Source organism: Botryllus schlosseri, chromosome 6, assembly GCF_051294905.1.
Source record: "Botryllus schlosseri isolate E-star chromosome 6, Bs_hap1, whole genome shotgun sequence".
Taxonomy (NCBI): Eukaryota; Metazoa; Chordata; class Ascidiacea; order Stolidobranchia; family Styelidae; genus Botryllus; species Botryllus schlosseri.
Window position 1 is genome coordinate 4499787 of NC_137241.1, and position 12637 is coordinate 4512423.

General features: G+C 40.2%; 1 protein-coding gene across 1 annotated transcript; it reads right to left on the bottom strand.

Moving 5' to 3' along the window:
- Positions 1-44: 44 nt before the first annotated feature.
- Positions 45-12085, bottom strand: LOC145440457 (uncharacterized). Its single transcript, XM_080318067.1, has 6 exons — positions 11948-12085; positions 8406-8787; positions 7157-7300; positions 4816-4939; positions 1075-1217; positions 45-624 (listed from the first exon to the last, which is right to left on the bottom strand). Exons 2-6 carry the CDS (start codon positions 8753-8755, stop codon positions 423-425), a joined length of 963 nt encoding a protein of 320 aa, XP_080174193.1. The 5' UTR covers positions 8756-8787; positions 11948-12085; the 3' UTR covers positions 45-422.
- Positions 12086-12637: the final 552 nt, after the last annotated feature.

Here is a 12637-nt window from a genome sequence, read left to right on the forward strand (position 1 = left end):
CTCGCAACCCCCCAGTTAAGTTGACACACGAATGCAGCGTACAATACTGCAATCTATACTGTATTATGATCTTAACCGATTTCTAAAAACGGAGAGTAAGATTATTCGAAAAAGAATAACACAGTATATACTGCACAGATAATAAGATAACATGTCATTTTTATAGACAAAATCCACGATAAATTCGCCAAAATGTAACCCATTATTAGCACATCATGGTAACTTTGCCGAGAAAGGGAATTTGATACATGGCTCGAATAATTTACAATCGACCAAAACTGATGGTCGTAAATTTCTTTATTTCATAAGATCCTTGCTATAGTGTGATATATAAGTATCAGGCCCGATCGTTGGTCAGACGTTTTCAACAGTCAAACTTTTAGGTGTGAACAAGATATTGCGTTACTTTTTACAGCAGTATTCTACGTCTTTTTCCCGCAAGTCATCGGTGGTCTTGGGATACCGCTGTTGTCAAATCCGTCGACTTTGACTTTCCAGTGGCTTGCTAACCTTTTTTCAGGCGTCAGCGATAGGATGTCATAGTCGCCTTCTGTTTTGGAGCAAATGTATTTCGATCCATCGATATTTCGCAAAGTGTCTCCATCCGATACAAGTAATACTTCACTGCGATACAAGTCGGAAATAAATTGACCCGCATGGGCGTCACGTTCGGTGTAAACTCATCACATAATAATGAAATTGGAACTGCAGTCGACTCCGCTTGATTCGTACACCAGATTTATCGGCAACCGCCTTATTCGGCAAAAATGCCCGGGAACGGAACAAACATAAAGTAGAGGTCGCGACCAAAATTTATACCCTTCGCTACCCATACTTGAGAACCATGGGATCACCAGTTGGTGTGATTCGTTGTTTGGTTCGATTTTTATGCAAAAAATATGATTATGCTATATTTTTAGCTCAATTTAGGGATTTGCCCGATCGACTTCAAGAAGACTGTCTTTTTTTTGCATTGCAATTCTTGTGTGTCTTGAATCAAGGAAAATAGAAAAAATGATTCTGAAAAACACCCTAATGATTTTCTAATTAAGGTATAACGTGGCGTGTACATACTTCATCTCCTTTGTCAAATCTTCGCTTTTCTGCAGACTGACCGTATTTGATTTTCCATCACACGTGACGCTCAACGATGGGTTCACTCTTGGTTTGAGGTGATGGGCCTGCTTCTCTGGAATGTAGTTTCCCAACCATTGCGCCTGCAACAATGTTCACCATAATGGGTGGCATGAGCTCAACTGACTCTGTTCCTAGGCTAAATAACTGCAAGTTAAGTTGTAGGCCTATATATTGCAATGGTATTGCACAGCGCGCGCTTACGGAATTGATATGGTAAATTCATACCGCAGGGATGAAGGGTTGCATTTAAAACAAGAGGTGCTATAAAACACTTTGTTTAAATATGTTTAAGCAATCATTTAAACTAATCCCATTTCAAAATATAAAATGATTTGTTTTCCAAATGTTGTATCATTATATGTCATATTGTCTAAAACTCTAAATACTTTCGAAAATGCATGCAGTATATGAACTTTCGGACGACTAGAACTAGATCTAGTCGACGTGATATAAAATGATTGCAACCTCGACATTGTCATCGGTTCAGCAGTTATAAGACTCGGGTTATATATCACGTGAAACAAATGAATGTACTGATGTTGATAACCGCAGGACGAAAATGCTGCATGATGACGTAGTCCTGGTTATATAAATATTCTTTGGTTTGTTTCAGACAGGGACCGAGAGCAAGTTTTCGAGAAAGGATCCATATTGGCCCTTTAGTTTTTGTTGTAATTCCGAAGGAGCCATGCAACAAGCTCGATCAACTATAAGCGACGTCAATTTACGAAAATACAGGCCTATTGCTTCAAATTGATTTTTGTTTTAGATGCAGCCCTTCTTGTATGACACCAGGACGCTAATCTGATGCTGATGACGGCGGCGGTAACAGTAACAGGAGCGAATAACTATACTAACATTTATTGCAATGGTTCTCAACCGGGGGTCCGCGAAAACTCTAAAATCGCAAAATTGTTGACAACATCATTATATTAGGAAAATCACGAAGCAGAATGGCCGTCTAAGATGAAATATCCTACTGTGCAAACTGATTTCAATTGCCAATGACCTACTGAACCTGATACAAACATATTGCTGTTTAACTTTAAATATGTTTTGTTGGGGTTTGTTGAAAAAAATAGAAGTTGGAGTATAGTAAGGTCGATCAGGGTGACGGGTGACTTCGAAATGTTTTCAAAATCCATTTTCCCCTGTGATGCACGCACAACTCCTATTCCAGAATAACTTCAGGATGAGATGCTAGAGCTAGATAGAAATGACTAGACTTGACGTCATATGTTCATTAAGAAATTTGTTTCCCTATTTTGGTGTCGTTCGGATCATACCCAATAGTGTTATGAAGCGCTTCCCGTTTATTTTACATTCGCCACCACTTATCTTGGTGGAAATGGATTTTCGGCACTCATCGTTCGTATTAGACATGGGGTGATTACTTTATGAATGTAATCGATTGAGATTACGATTACTTCGGATTTTTTTCGAATGTAATCGATTGTGATTACAATTACTTGGAAATGCTGTAATCGTCGTAATCGATTACGATTACTAATCACGATTAACCCATGTCTGGTTCGTATCAAATCGAAGGTGCGGAATTTCAAGACACGACCACGTATTACAGAAATGCAGCTGCAGAATTCGCTTTGAAATAATATAAGTCTATACCTAATTTCTACATAAATAGCGTAATGTTATTATCAAGAAAAGTCATTTTGTTGCTGTTTATAGCTAGCCTACAATTAATATTTGCACAAGAAGGTTAACGGTTGCACGATAATTGGACTAAACGGGAACATGAAACTTGGGGGTCAGCGGGGATCCGTGAGGGTCCAAAGGGAGTCCGCGGAGACAAAAAGGTTGACAACCACTGTGCACTGTGCAAAGTACGAGTACCTCTGTCACTCCTTGCGTCTTGCTACGGCCAAGACCGTGGAGATGCACACGTTCGCGGTCGGGTCCCTGGGGAGTTACCACCCCAGGAACCTGGCCACCCTACGGGCGATGGGTGTTTCTCTTTTCGAGTCCAGGCAGGTCTCCGAGCGAGCCGTAGTCGCTACTCAGCGCGGTTCACATCGGGCCTGGAAGGCTTGGTGTACTTTTCGGGACAACGAGAGGACTTGACCCTCTTCTTTTCCACTCAATGTTTAATTTCGTGTCTTCTCCTTCACGTCATTTTTGTGTTTTTTTCTCGCGCCACGCTAGGCGCGCACATGTGCTTTTCGCTCTCCCTTCTTATCACTCACTCTGAGTGGCTCTTTGTTTTAAGCCTGGATTGCCACTAGCCATCACGTGGTTCGACTGCAGGCACATGGACAGTGGACACCAGATTTGTCACGAGCTCCTTCCCAAATTAACATAAACGGGATTTTTAGTATACTTTGATTTATTTGATTTAAATAACCATAGCGGTTCCCAAATGCTAGGGGAGGAGTCTCCCACCCCTCATGTGTTAGACTTAACACTACAATGGCTATTTTGTAATGCCTGCAGTTGGACCTCGCCAGTTCGCCCCTTGTTCTTTGTTATTTGTCGGCCCCCACCACTATGTACCGTGTTGTTTTTGGTGGGGGTCTTTTGTCTAATTTTCATGTTTTTCCGGTGAACTGGTCCCGTCCTCCCCCATCCTTGTCCTATAATTAATATCGCATTTCATGCGTGTGATTTTCGCCTATATATTTATTGCTCAATTCAATCTTGTTCCCGCCACCGTAAATGGCGGGTATTGATCCGTTTATATTGATTGATATTCGAGGTGACCTAAGTCGCGAATGTAGCTATTTTCAATTTCATGCACACTACCCAAGACCCATCTACACGTCCGTGAGAATATAAACGCACAAACTATATTTGTTCGATTTAGATCATACAAGAGGGTTGGTAAATGTGAGCACTGCGCAACGTAGGCCTAAGCGTTTAGCCGTCAAAGAAACAGAGACACATTGATATATTATTAATCATCTACTACCACTACGACAGCGTAAGCTATGATCGTTTAGCTTGCGGTCAATTTATTTGCGATCTAACAATGGAGGATCAGTGTAACGTACAATCATTGAATGATATGTTGCTGCTCTCACGAGTGACACTGGCGTATCTCGAACAATCCGAACATACACAAGACAGTGATTCGACACCGTTTACTTGAGGACTTGAAATTGACTTGTAAATTTTGCTCCGAGTCACGAGTCAATGCACATTCTTGGAACTCCGAGTCAAGTCAAGTCAAGTCATTTTTCCAAAGTGACTCGAGTCAAGTCAAGTCATACGAAAAAGTTGACTCGAGTCAAGTCATGACTCGATTCATCCCAACGCTGGTACTATAACGATATATTGCAGTGCATTTTACTTCAAATAGTAAACTGCAATTGCGTTTCAAAAAAATGCGATAGTTTAGTTAGTCCGTCAACTTGGAAATACATAGGGTCTGCGGTCCTGTCCGGTATGCGAAACACGGTAATTTGGATGTATGTGTTTGCAAATGAACCGAAAAATGAACCTTACTAGCATCGTTCCTATTAACCACCACAAAAAAGCGAACGACTTGATTGAAAGAAATTTTAAACCATAATCGGTAAAATTTATCTGCATCCTAGCTTAGAACCGGTCCGCGCATCGCTCGACAGCGTGAAAAGGGTCAATCGCAAGACCAAACGTAAGCAATTCGCTTCTGAATTACAAAAATAACACCCAAATCGAAATCGGCTGAAAAATACTTACATTTATCGTGCCAGTATACTCTTCGGTTAGATATACAGATTCGTCTGATTTTGGATTTGATTCGCAATACCACTTCTTGTCGCCTAAAAACTCTGTGATGATCAGAATGAGCGGTGCGTTGGCGCTATAGAAAAATATGAATAATCATTATCATAATCGTGAAAAGAATGATTAAATTCATCACGTTAGGTCAGGAAAAGAATTCATTCTGATTGATTCTAGGAAATGTGACGTATTAAAAGAGTGTTTACTTCAATGCGCTGAAAAGGAATAAAAAGTGCCAACATTTCTTGCTTGACATACGATCCTGCGGTTTTGTGAAACTATTCGTTGCAATTACCAGCCACATTTTCAAACGTAGCGTATGTATGAGTAATTTACCGACACCCCATCTCAACGCCTCGTGCAAAAAAAAAAACTCTGCGTGGACAGTAGGGCTGTTCAAAAATAACCTTTTTTCCTGAATCTTGCGGGATACTTGATTAAATCATTAGGTTGCCTTAAAAAATGACGCACACCAAATTTGAATTCATTCCAACCAATATTCGCGGATTTCGTAGAGTTCGAAAATTTTGAATTTGCCTAAAAATGCAAAAAAAATTTTTTTTCCAATTTTCCTTCCAACCTTATGAAATTGTTGCGCTGTCTTAAAAAACGATGCAAAACAAATTTGACTCAATTCCAAGCTGCAGAAGCCGAGTTATTCAAGTTTTTTGATGATAATTCTGGGATGATCCACCAATCAAGGATAATCCCAGAATTATCAAAGAAAAACTGAAATAACTCCACTTCTACGGCTTCGAATTGAGTCAAATTTGTTTTGCATCGTTTTTGAAGACAGCGCAACAATTTCATAAGGTTGGAAGGAAAATTGGTAAAAAAAATTTTTTTGCATTTTTAGGCAAATTCAAAATTTTCAAACTCTACGAAATCCGCGAATATTGGTTGGAATGAATTCAAATTTGGTGTGCGTCATTTTTTAAGGCAACCTAACGATTTAATCAAGTAACCCGCAAGATTCAGGAAAAAAGGTTATTTTTGAACAGCCCTAGTGGACAGCTATGGAGAAGTTACAGCGTTTCCAAATTAGAATAGAATAGAATGTAGCTAAACAGTTTTTTAATTAGAATAGAATTAGAATTATCTAAACAGTTTTTTTTCGAATTATATTACAATATAATTATTGCTACACATTTTTACAAATTAGATTAGAATTAGAATCAAGTTCATCTCATATCAAATCAGAGTTCTTTCTTAGAAGTCTGATAATGACAAATGTCTGTACAGCAACCCTGGCTTGTCTCGCACTATACACGTCTGTGGCATTTTCAGGTGAACCGGACAATAAATTAGTATTAAAATTAGAGCATACAAACAAGTCACAAATTAGATTAGAATTAGATTACCGGTATTTCGCTCCCATTAGTCTAATAAGACAATTAGAAATATATAGTTATCAAAGTCTGCAATATTGATCTTATGAGACATTAATAAATTAACAAAGTTGGTTGATTTTTCAACTTGGAATTACTCTATCAGGGGTGGCCAACCTTTTCAGCCCAAGGGCCACATTTGACTGACGAACTATTGCGCGGGCCACTAGCCGCGCGAAGGGCGAAAATTTTTTCAAGTTCATAGGTCAATAATATTGTCACTTGACTATATTGCGGGCCTGCTGTATATCGCTTGGCTCAGTTTGCAAGGAATAAACTATTCGGCACCTGGACATATCGATATCTAAAACTTTGACCAACATGCGTCGATCATTTTGTGCCTAGGTTTAATAGTCGACGGTCTTTCTGCGACCGCAAACGCAAGGTCGCATATATTGAACGACGCTTTGTCTCGTAATCGCGAATGTAGTTAGACTCAATCTGATACATTAGGCGTTCTTTCATTTTCACAAAGGCGTAACAATATTTAAAGCAAGAAATCGAGTGAAAACTTGTTGCGTGTAGAAAATTTTTACTTTTGATAAATCTATCGCAAATTATTCTGCTTTATTGTAGTGTACGAATATCTACCAAAATGTGCCTGGCCCATGGATCTGCCAATGCGTCGGAACTGATATTTTAGTCATCACATCTCAAGTGTTGCGGCCAGACTAATCAAATTTTTGGTTGGCCCTGCAATTTCACAATCTTTGCAATCCATTTTTGATAATATTACCAATTTCGGAAATTACCTCGCGGGCCACTCAAAACCTTCTCGCGGGCCAAATGTGGCCCGCGGGCCACGGGTTGGCCGGCCCTGCCTATGCTATGCGTGGGTACCAAGAAGTTTCAAGAAGGGTTCGAAAAAAAATATAAATACTATTTCCTGCCTAAGCATAATTGCTTACATCATGTCAAATGTTGCGGCTATGAGCCACTCAGTTGGAGTCTCCGACAGAATCAGTCTTGCCTGCTCTGCAGCAATGAATTTTTCCGCGCTCTGTGCCCGAAAGACGTAGCCTCCTTGTGGTCCCCAACTCACATAGAAATTCCTGAAATAATAATGTAATCGATATGCATACGTAGAAACCTTCTACCCCAGGGGTTCCCGACCCGGGTGTGCAAACCCCATGGGGTCGTTTGCATATTGTCTCGGGGCGTGGCGACGAAAATTAGTTACCAATGACTATTACGGAAATGCCATTGAACCGGATGCCATCGAAAATGTTAGTTCGTTCTTCGAAATAAAAAATGGGGTCTTTTGGGAATGCGATCCCAGCAAACAATATCAGATCATTCAAAGCGTCACTTTAAAGCGATAACTACTTGTACGGTTGGTGTCTTGCCATCATTATAAGATTTAGAGCCGGGGTCTCCAACTCAAAATGGGTCGCGGGCCACTTTTCTAAATTCGTAGGCATCGCGGGTCGCATGAATTCAGTATGGAGACAAAATAGGCCACGCAGTTTAACAACCAAGTTTTTATAACTTTACATCAGTTCAACGCCGTGCTCTCTGGCATAGATGACCGCCATAGTTACCACAAAAGAAATAATACTTTATGAAAGAAATATAAATACAACAGAGAATTTCATGGTCATGACTTTCCGTTTTGAACTATGAAGTGTACACGATATCTGACAACATATTTCAGCAACTAAAGAATCGAAATTCGGGTTAGGTGGACATTCGGACACGGCACTTGTTGAAAATATATCTCCTCGTAAAGCGTGGTCTTTTGGAGAACCTCAATTAGTTTTCTGAGGATTTCGTTCTTGGCAATGATGGGCCATTGCACGTCCAGTGTCCATTCATATCAGCAAATTCTTCCTCAACGAAATGATATTACCATTGCCGGAGCTATATCAGCTAGTGAGGAATAGTGATATTGGACACAGGAGAATAGCTTATTTGGAACAACAACACTGTTTTTAGAATGAAATCAATTTCAGCATTTCAAAATGTTTTTTTGAGAGTTCTTCCACCGTTGTCCATTCGGTTTTTACTCTTGCTGCCAAAAGTAAAATCTGGAAATGGTCAAAAATAAGTTATTTTTAATATTTTGGCACATGCCAAAAATAGCACTGCCTGTTGACAACTGAGGGATTGCGTCACATTTTCCAATAAGGCCTGCTCATACCCCTTCCGCATACTTACGAGTTTGATTCATCGTACGGCTCCATGGTGAGATTTCCGGACTCGTCGTAGGTGATATACAGGTCTCGCGTCGTGTCAGCGCGAATTCGCCAGCTTGGTTCCCCGTCTCCATCGCTCCTTTCCCAAACGAAGTATTGCTTCTCGACCGAAGTACCCACCGTAATGTCAGATCCTTTCTCCAGTCCATCTGTCATCCACCCTCTCTCTGGATCGGTATTTCTCTCCCATACTCTAACGAACACGTGATCAGGTGCGTCATGAGTTGTAGTGTCTTCGTGCTTCGAATCAGGTATTCCTGAGCCATCCAGAACGCCACCAGCAACTTCTTGTTGCAAACATATATTCCCCATTCTTATTACAGGGAGTTACAGGGATGACCAATCTGTTAAAGAAGACAAGTCAACTTTTTATCGCTGGTGGGCCTATCCGTCGAACAATGCCAAATGTAACCTCCATTTCAATATACATTTGGTGTTAATAGGGATGCTTCGCTATCGTTGCATATCGTGTAATAATAGGCCTACGTATCGTCATAGATCTCAATTTTATAGCAACACGTTTATTCGTACTGATAAGTCGATGTATGTATGTATAGGGGGAAGAGGATGCTTCTAGGCAACTCCTTCTGCACCATGCCTGTTTATTCATGGAATTGTATGTCCCTAGTTGACAATATATATATAGAGAGAGGTGATATTCTTTTACGCATGCACCATCGATGTGATTTTTACAACAACACAACTGCTCCCTTCAACACGCAAAAACGTTCTCCCTGCACTTCAACAAAGTAATGTAGTGTACGAATACAAGTGCCACTGTGATTGTGGCTACGTGGGAAGAACGTCAAAACGTCTGCAGGAACGCATAAACCAACATGTGCCCAGATTTATCAGAACACGTGCATCACGCTCAGTGAAAAGCTCACCCTTAACTCATCCGCTTAAGATTGATGCTGATCGATCAAAGGTCATTAATTCTGCCATCGGAAAACATATGTTAGTTAGATAATCCGATTTGTCCGAATAATTATCAAGACGACCGATTTCGCGTTGGGCGGGGCCGTTCAAAATTCCATTTGTGTGCCTTGGAGTCGACTTTTATCATAATACACCAACCAAAACTCTGTCAACAAAAGGAGTTCGTATACCACCTAAAAATAGTACATTGAACGCTCTCTCATTCGAAATTTCATACTGGTGACGTGATATTTTGTGATACGATTGTTGATATACAATGTTCTTTCCAATTCTCTACTAGTTGCTGACGATTACCCCTGACGAGTGTCAGCCGAAAATATTCGAGTTAATTTCAATATGAATATACTATTCAATTGTATATTGAAGTTCTGTACCTCCAAGAAGCTCTTCTCTTTGATTTGCATAGCAAATGTGATTCATTAACTGGATCTCAATGTTATCTATGACGCAACACTTGGCTTGCAAACTCAAAGTTCAACAGCCCCAGCCAAGCACGACGGCGTCCAAACTAAGTTCGAAGTGGCAGTATGACTTGGCTTTTGGCCAAGCCTCACAAACGGAGACAGGTTGTGCCTAGTCCAGTGGTTTTTATCTTCGCGGACCCCTTTTGGACCGTCACGGACCCGCGCGGACAGTTCAAAGTTAGCACAATTATCGTGCAACCATCATCTGTCTAGTGAACATCGTGAGAAACAGCCTTGGCCTAGGCTTGTGAGAAGCAGCCACAGAATGTCTTTAAGTGAAAATAACATCATACTATACGTAGAAATTGGGTGGGGTTTTATTTCTTCGCAGCAAATGTTGGAGCATATACACCCTGCTTTGGTTAGACAACGGAACCTTCCCAGTATATCTCACCCATAACTAATTTTTAAAAAATGGGCATAAATGCAACCTTGCAACTTGTCCAATTTGTTATTTATCAGCTATTGAAGCAGTTATAGAGGGCTTTTAAGTCGAATATAGGCTATTTCAATCTGGCATTGGTTTACGAGCAATCATAACGAATACATATTATGGCATCGATGAAGTGCAAACTAATCAACAATACAAACAATGTTATATGCATATATTTATACGTCACTAAAATATTGCCCCTATTTGCTGAATCGTTATGAATGTCACATAATTATAGGTCATCATCGAAAGTGATCGATCACTTCAAGTCAAAGTCACGAATTCCGCTGCGATTGGCGCTGAAACATACCAACACTTTCATATCCCGTCAGTTGGTAATTTCCGCGATTTCAAGATGAATCGCCTGCGTGGTAGACTGGCATATAGTATCCCTTTTCGAACTTGTGAAATGCACAACGTGCACGTTTCATTCGCATCCTGGCCGTGAATAACGGCTTTGATACTCTTTCTTGTGATTGTTTCCTGTTTATCCAAATAATGTGTGGAGCCCGCCTCATAGTAACCTTACGCTATAATCTGGAGTTGAAGAGCTTGGCTATATAGTAGAGTAGACCAGCTATCCGAGAGTCGTCGCGCATGACCATGTCCACATTCAAGTCGAAATACAAGCAATTTTAATCAATAAATATTGGTCAGACTTCAAGATTACCTGACCTCGATATTACATACCAACTTCGCCTATCGACACATGCATCATTCATTTTACTCACTATAGCCGTTTTACGTTATTCCTTATTTCTTTCCATCCTGGGTACATGCCTCTTATTTACATCGCCTGCCCTAGGCCCGGATAGGTGTTTGATTTCAGACACTACTCCCAGTCGCTACGACACCATCCTATCTTTTCATTTTATTGCAGTCTTGTGGTGTTTTGAAATGATGAAAGTATTAATATACTGATACTTTGATACTGACGAAATTCTTCAAATTTTGTGAAGCTGCAATTTGTCAACTACCTTTACTCAACTTGTGTCGTGTGATGTTGCTATGCTCCCAATTTTACTACGATATCTTTCGGAGAATTGCTTTTCAGGTTATCACGTTTTAGTTTTATCTATGAAAACAGTATACGAGGGAAACTTTGTAACAAATTGAACCAGATATAACATCGATCCAAGACGACCCCGAAGCAGAAGAAAAATATAATATAACTTAATATATTTGCCGATTCCTGCACGGTTCATCGGTTATTCAGAATGATTGAGCTACACGATCATGATGCGTCGCAAAGGCCACTGCCTGGTACAATGTGCCGATTTCTCTGATAAAAAGTAATCCATTACATAGCCGATAACCTATCTCTATGTAGCCTATGCAACATCATTTCGCTCCGTAATACTCCTGATTTGAGTATAGGCCTACTTAGTACTTGTACATGTAATGTACATGTACTGTATAATGTACATTGCACATAGTTCACTACAAAACGCTGTCGGTGATAAGCACGATGTAATATTAATATAACTAATCTAATATTATTTATTGCTTATGGCTGCGTGGCATTGTCAAAAAGATATTGATTACTATCATCATCGACGAACATCTCGGTATAGTAACTTTCTTCGCATTGAAATTGATTGTTTTTCCCGAAAAGATACGGTTGCTGATTACCATAAAAGCGAGTTCCTGTACGAACTTAGCACTCACCAGATATAATAAGCCTGTTGGCGAAGAAAGCTTTGGATATAATCCACTGCTGTCAACTACTTTAATACACTTTCTATCGGCAACTGGCTCAAATTCAACATCGATCGCTGTTATAGCAACTACGTGCATATCGAGTAAATGACGCAACCTCATTTGTATGATGGTTTGGCAGGACGACTGAATTAGTAAATAAGTTCTGAGCTGTTGAGACACATATACCAACACGAAATCGATGACCAAAAGACCCTCGTTGCCTTTCCGCCAGGAACTGTTTCCGAGTTGAGAGCTCGGGAACTTTCGTTGCGATATGAATCATCGCGCATCACTCGTTTCAGTCATATCATTTGTAAGGGAAAGGAAAACTAACGAAATACAGTTTAATATACATAACATGGACAATTGGACATGGACAGTGGATGACTTTGTACTGTGGGTATATAAACACAAACTATCTAGATTCTAGATCAGTGGTTCCAACCTGGAGTCAACGGACCCCTCGGGGTTCCGTGCTAAAGCATTTGGGAGTCCGTAATCCGATCACCTTCATGAATCTCGGGGAAAACCGGAAATCGTACTTTCATTGTACTTTCATTTCTCTCTTTAAATGTACAATCCACATGTGTCAAGCTAAAGCGCGCGAGAATAAACTGTAACAACCTGTATGCATCAAGATAAATTGATGCTGCTGCC

Excerpts from the sequence above, each read along its gene's own strand:
- LOC145440457 (XM_080318067.1), bottom strand. The coding sequence starts at position 8,755 with ATGGGGAATATATGTTTGCAACAAGAAGTTGCTGGTGGCGTTCTGGAT. Across the intron at positions 7,301-8,405 it reads CCGTACGATGAATCAAACTC|GAATTTCTATGTGAGTTGGG; the intron begins GTAAGTATGCGG and ends TTATTATTTCAG. Across the intron at positions 1,218-4,815 it reads AGTATACTGGCACGATAAAT|GCGCAATGGTTGGGAAACTA; the intron begins GTAAGTATTTTT and ends ACATTGTTGCAG.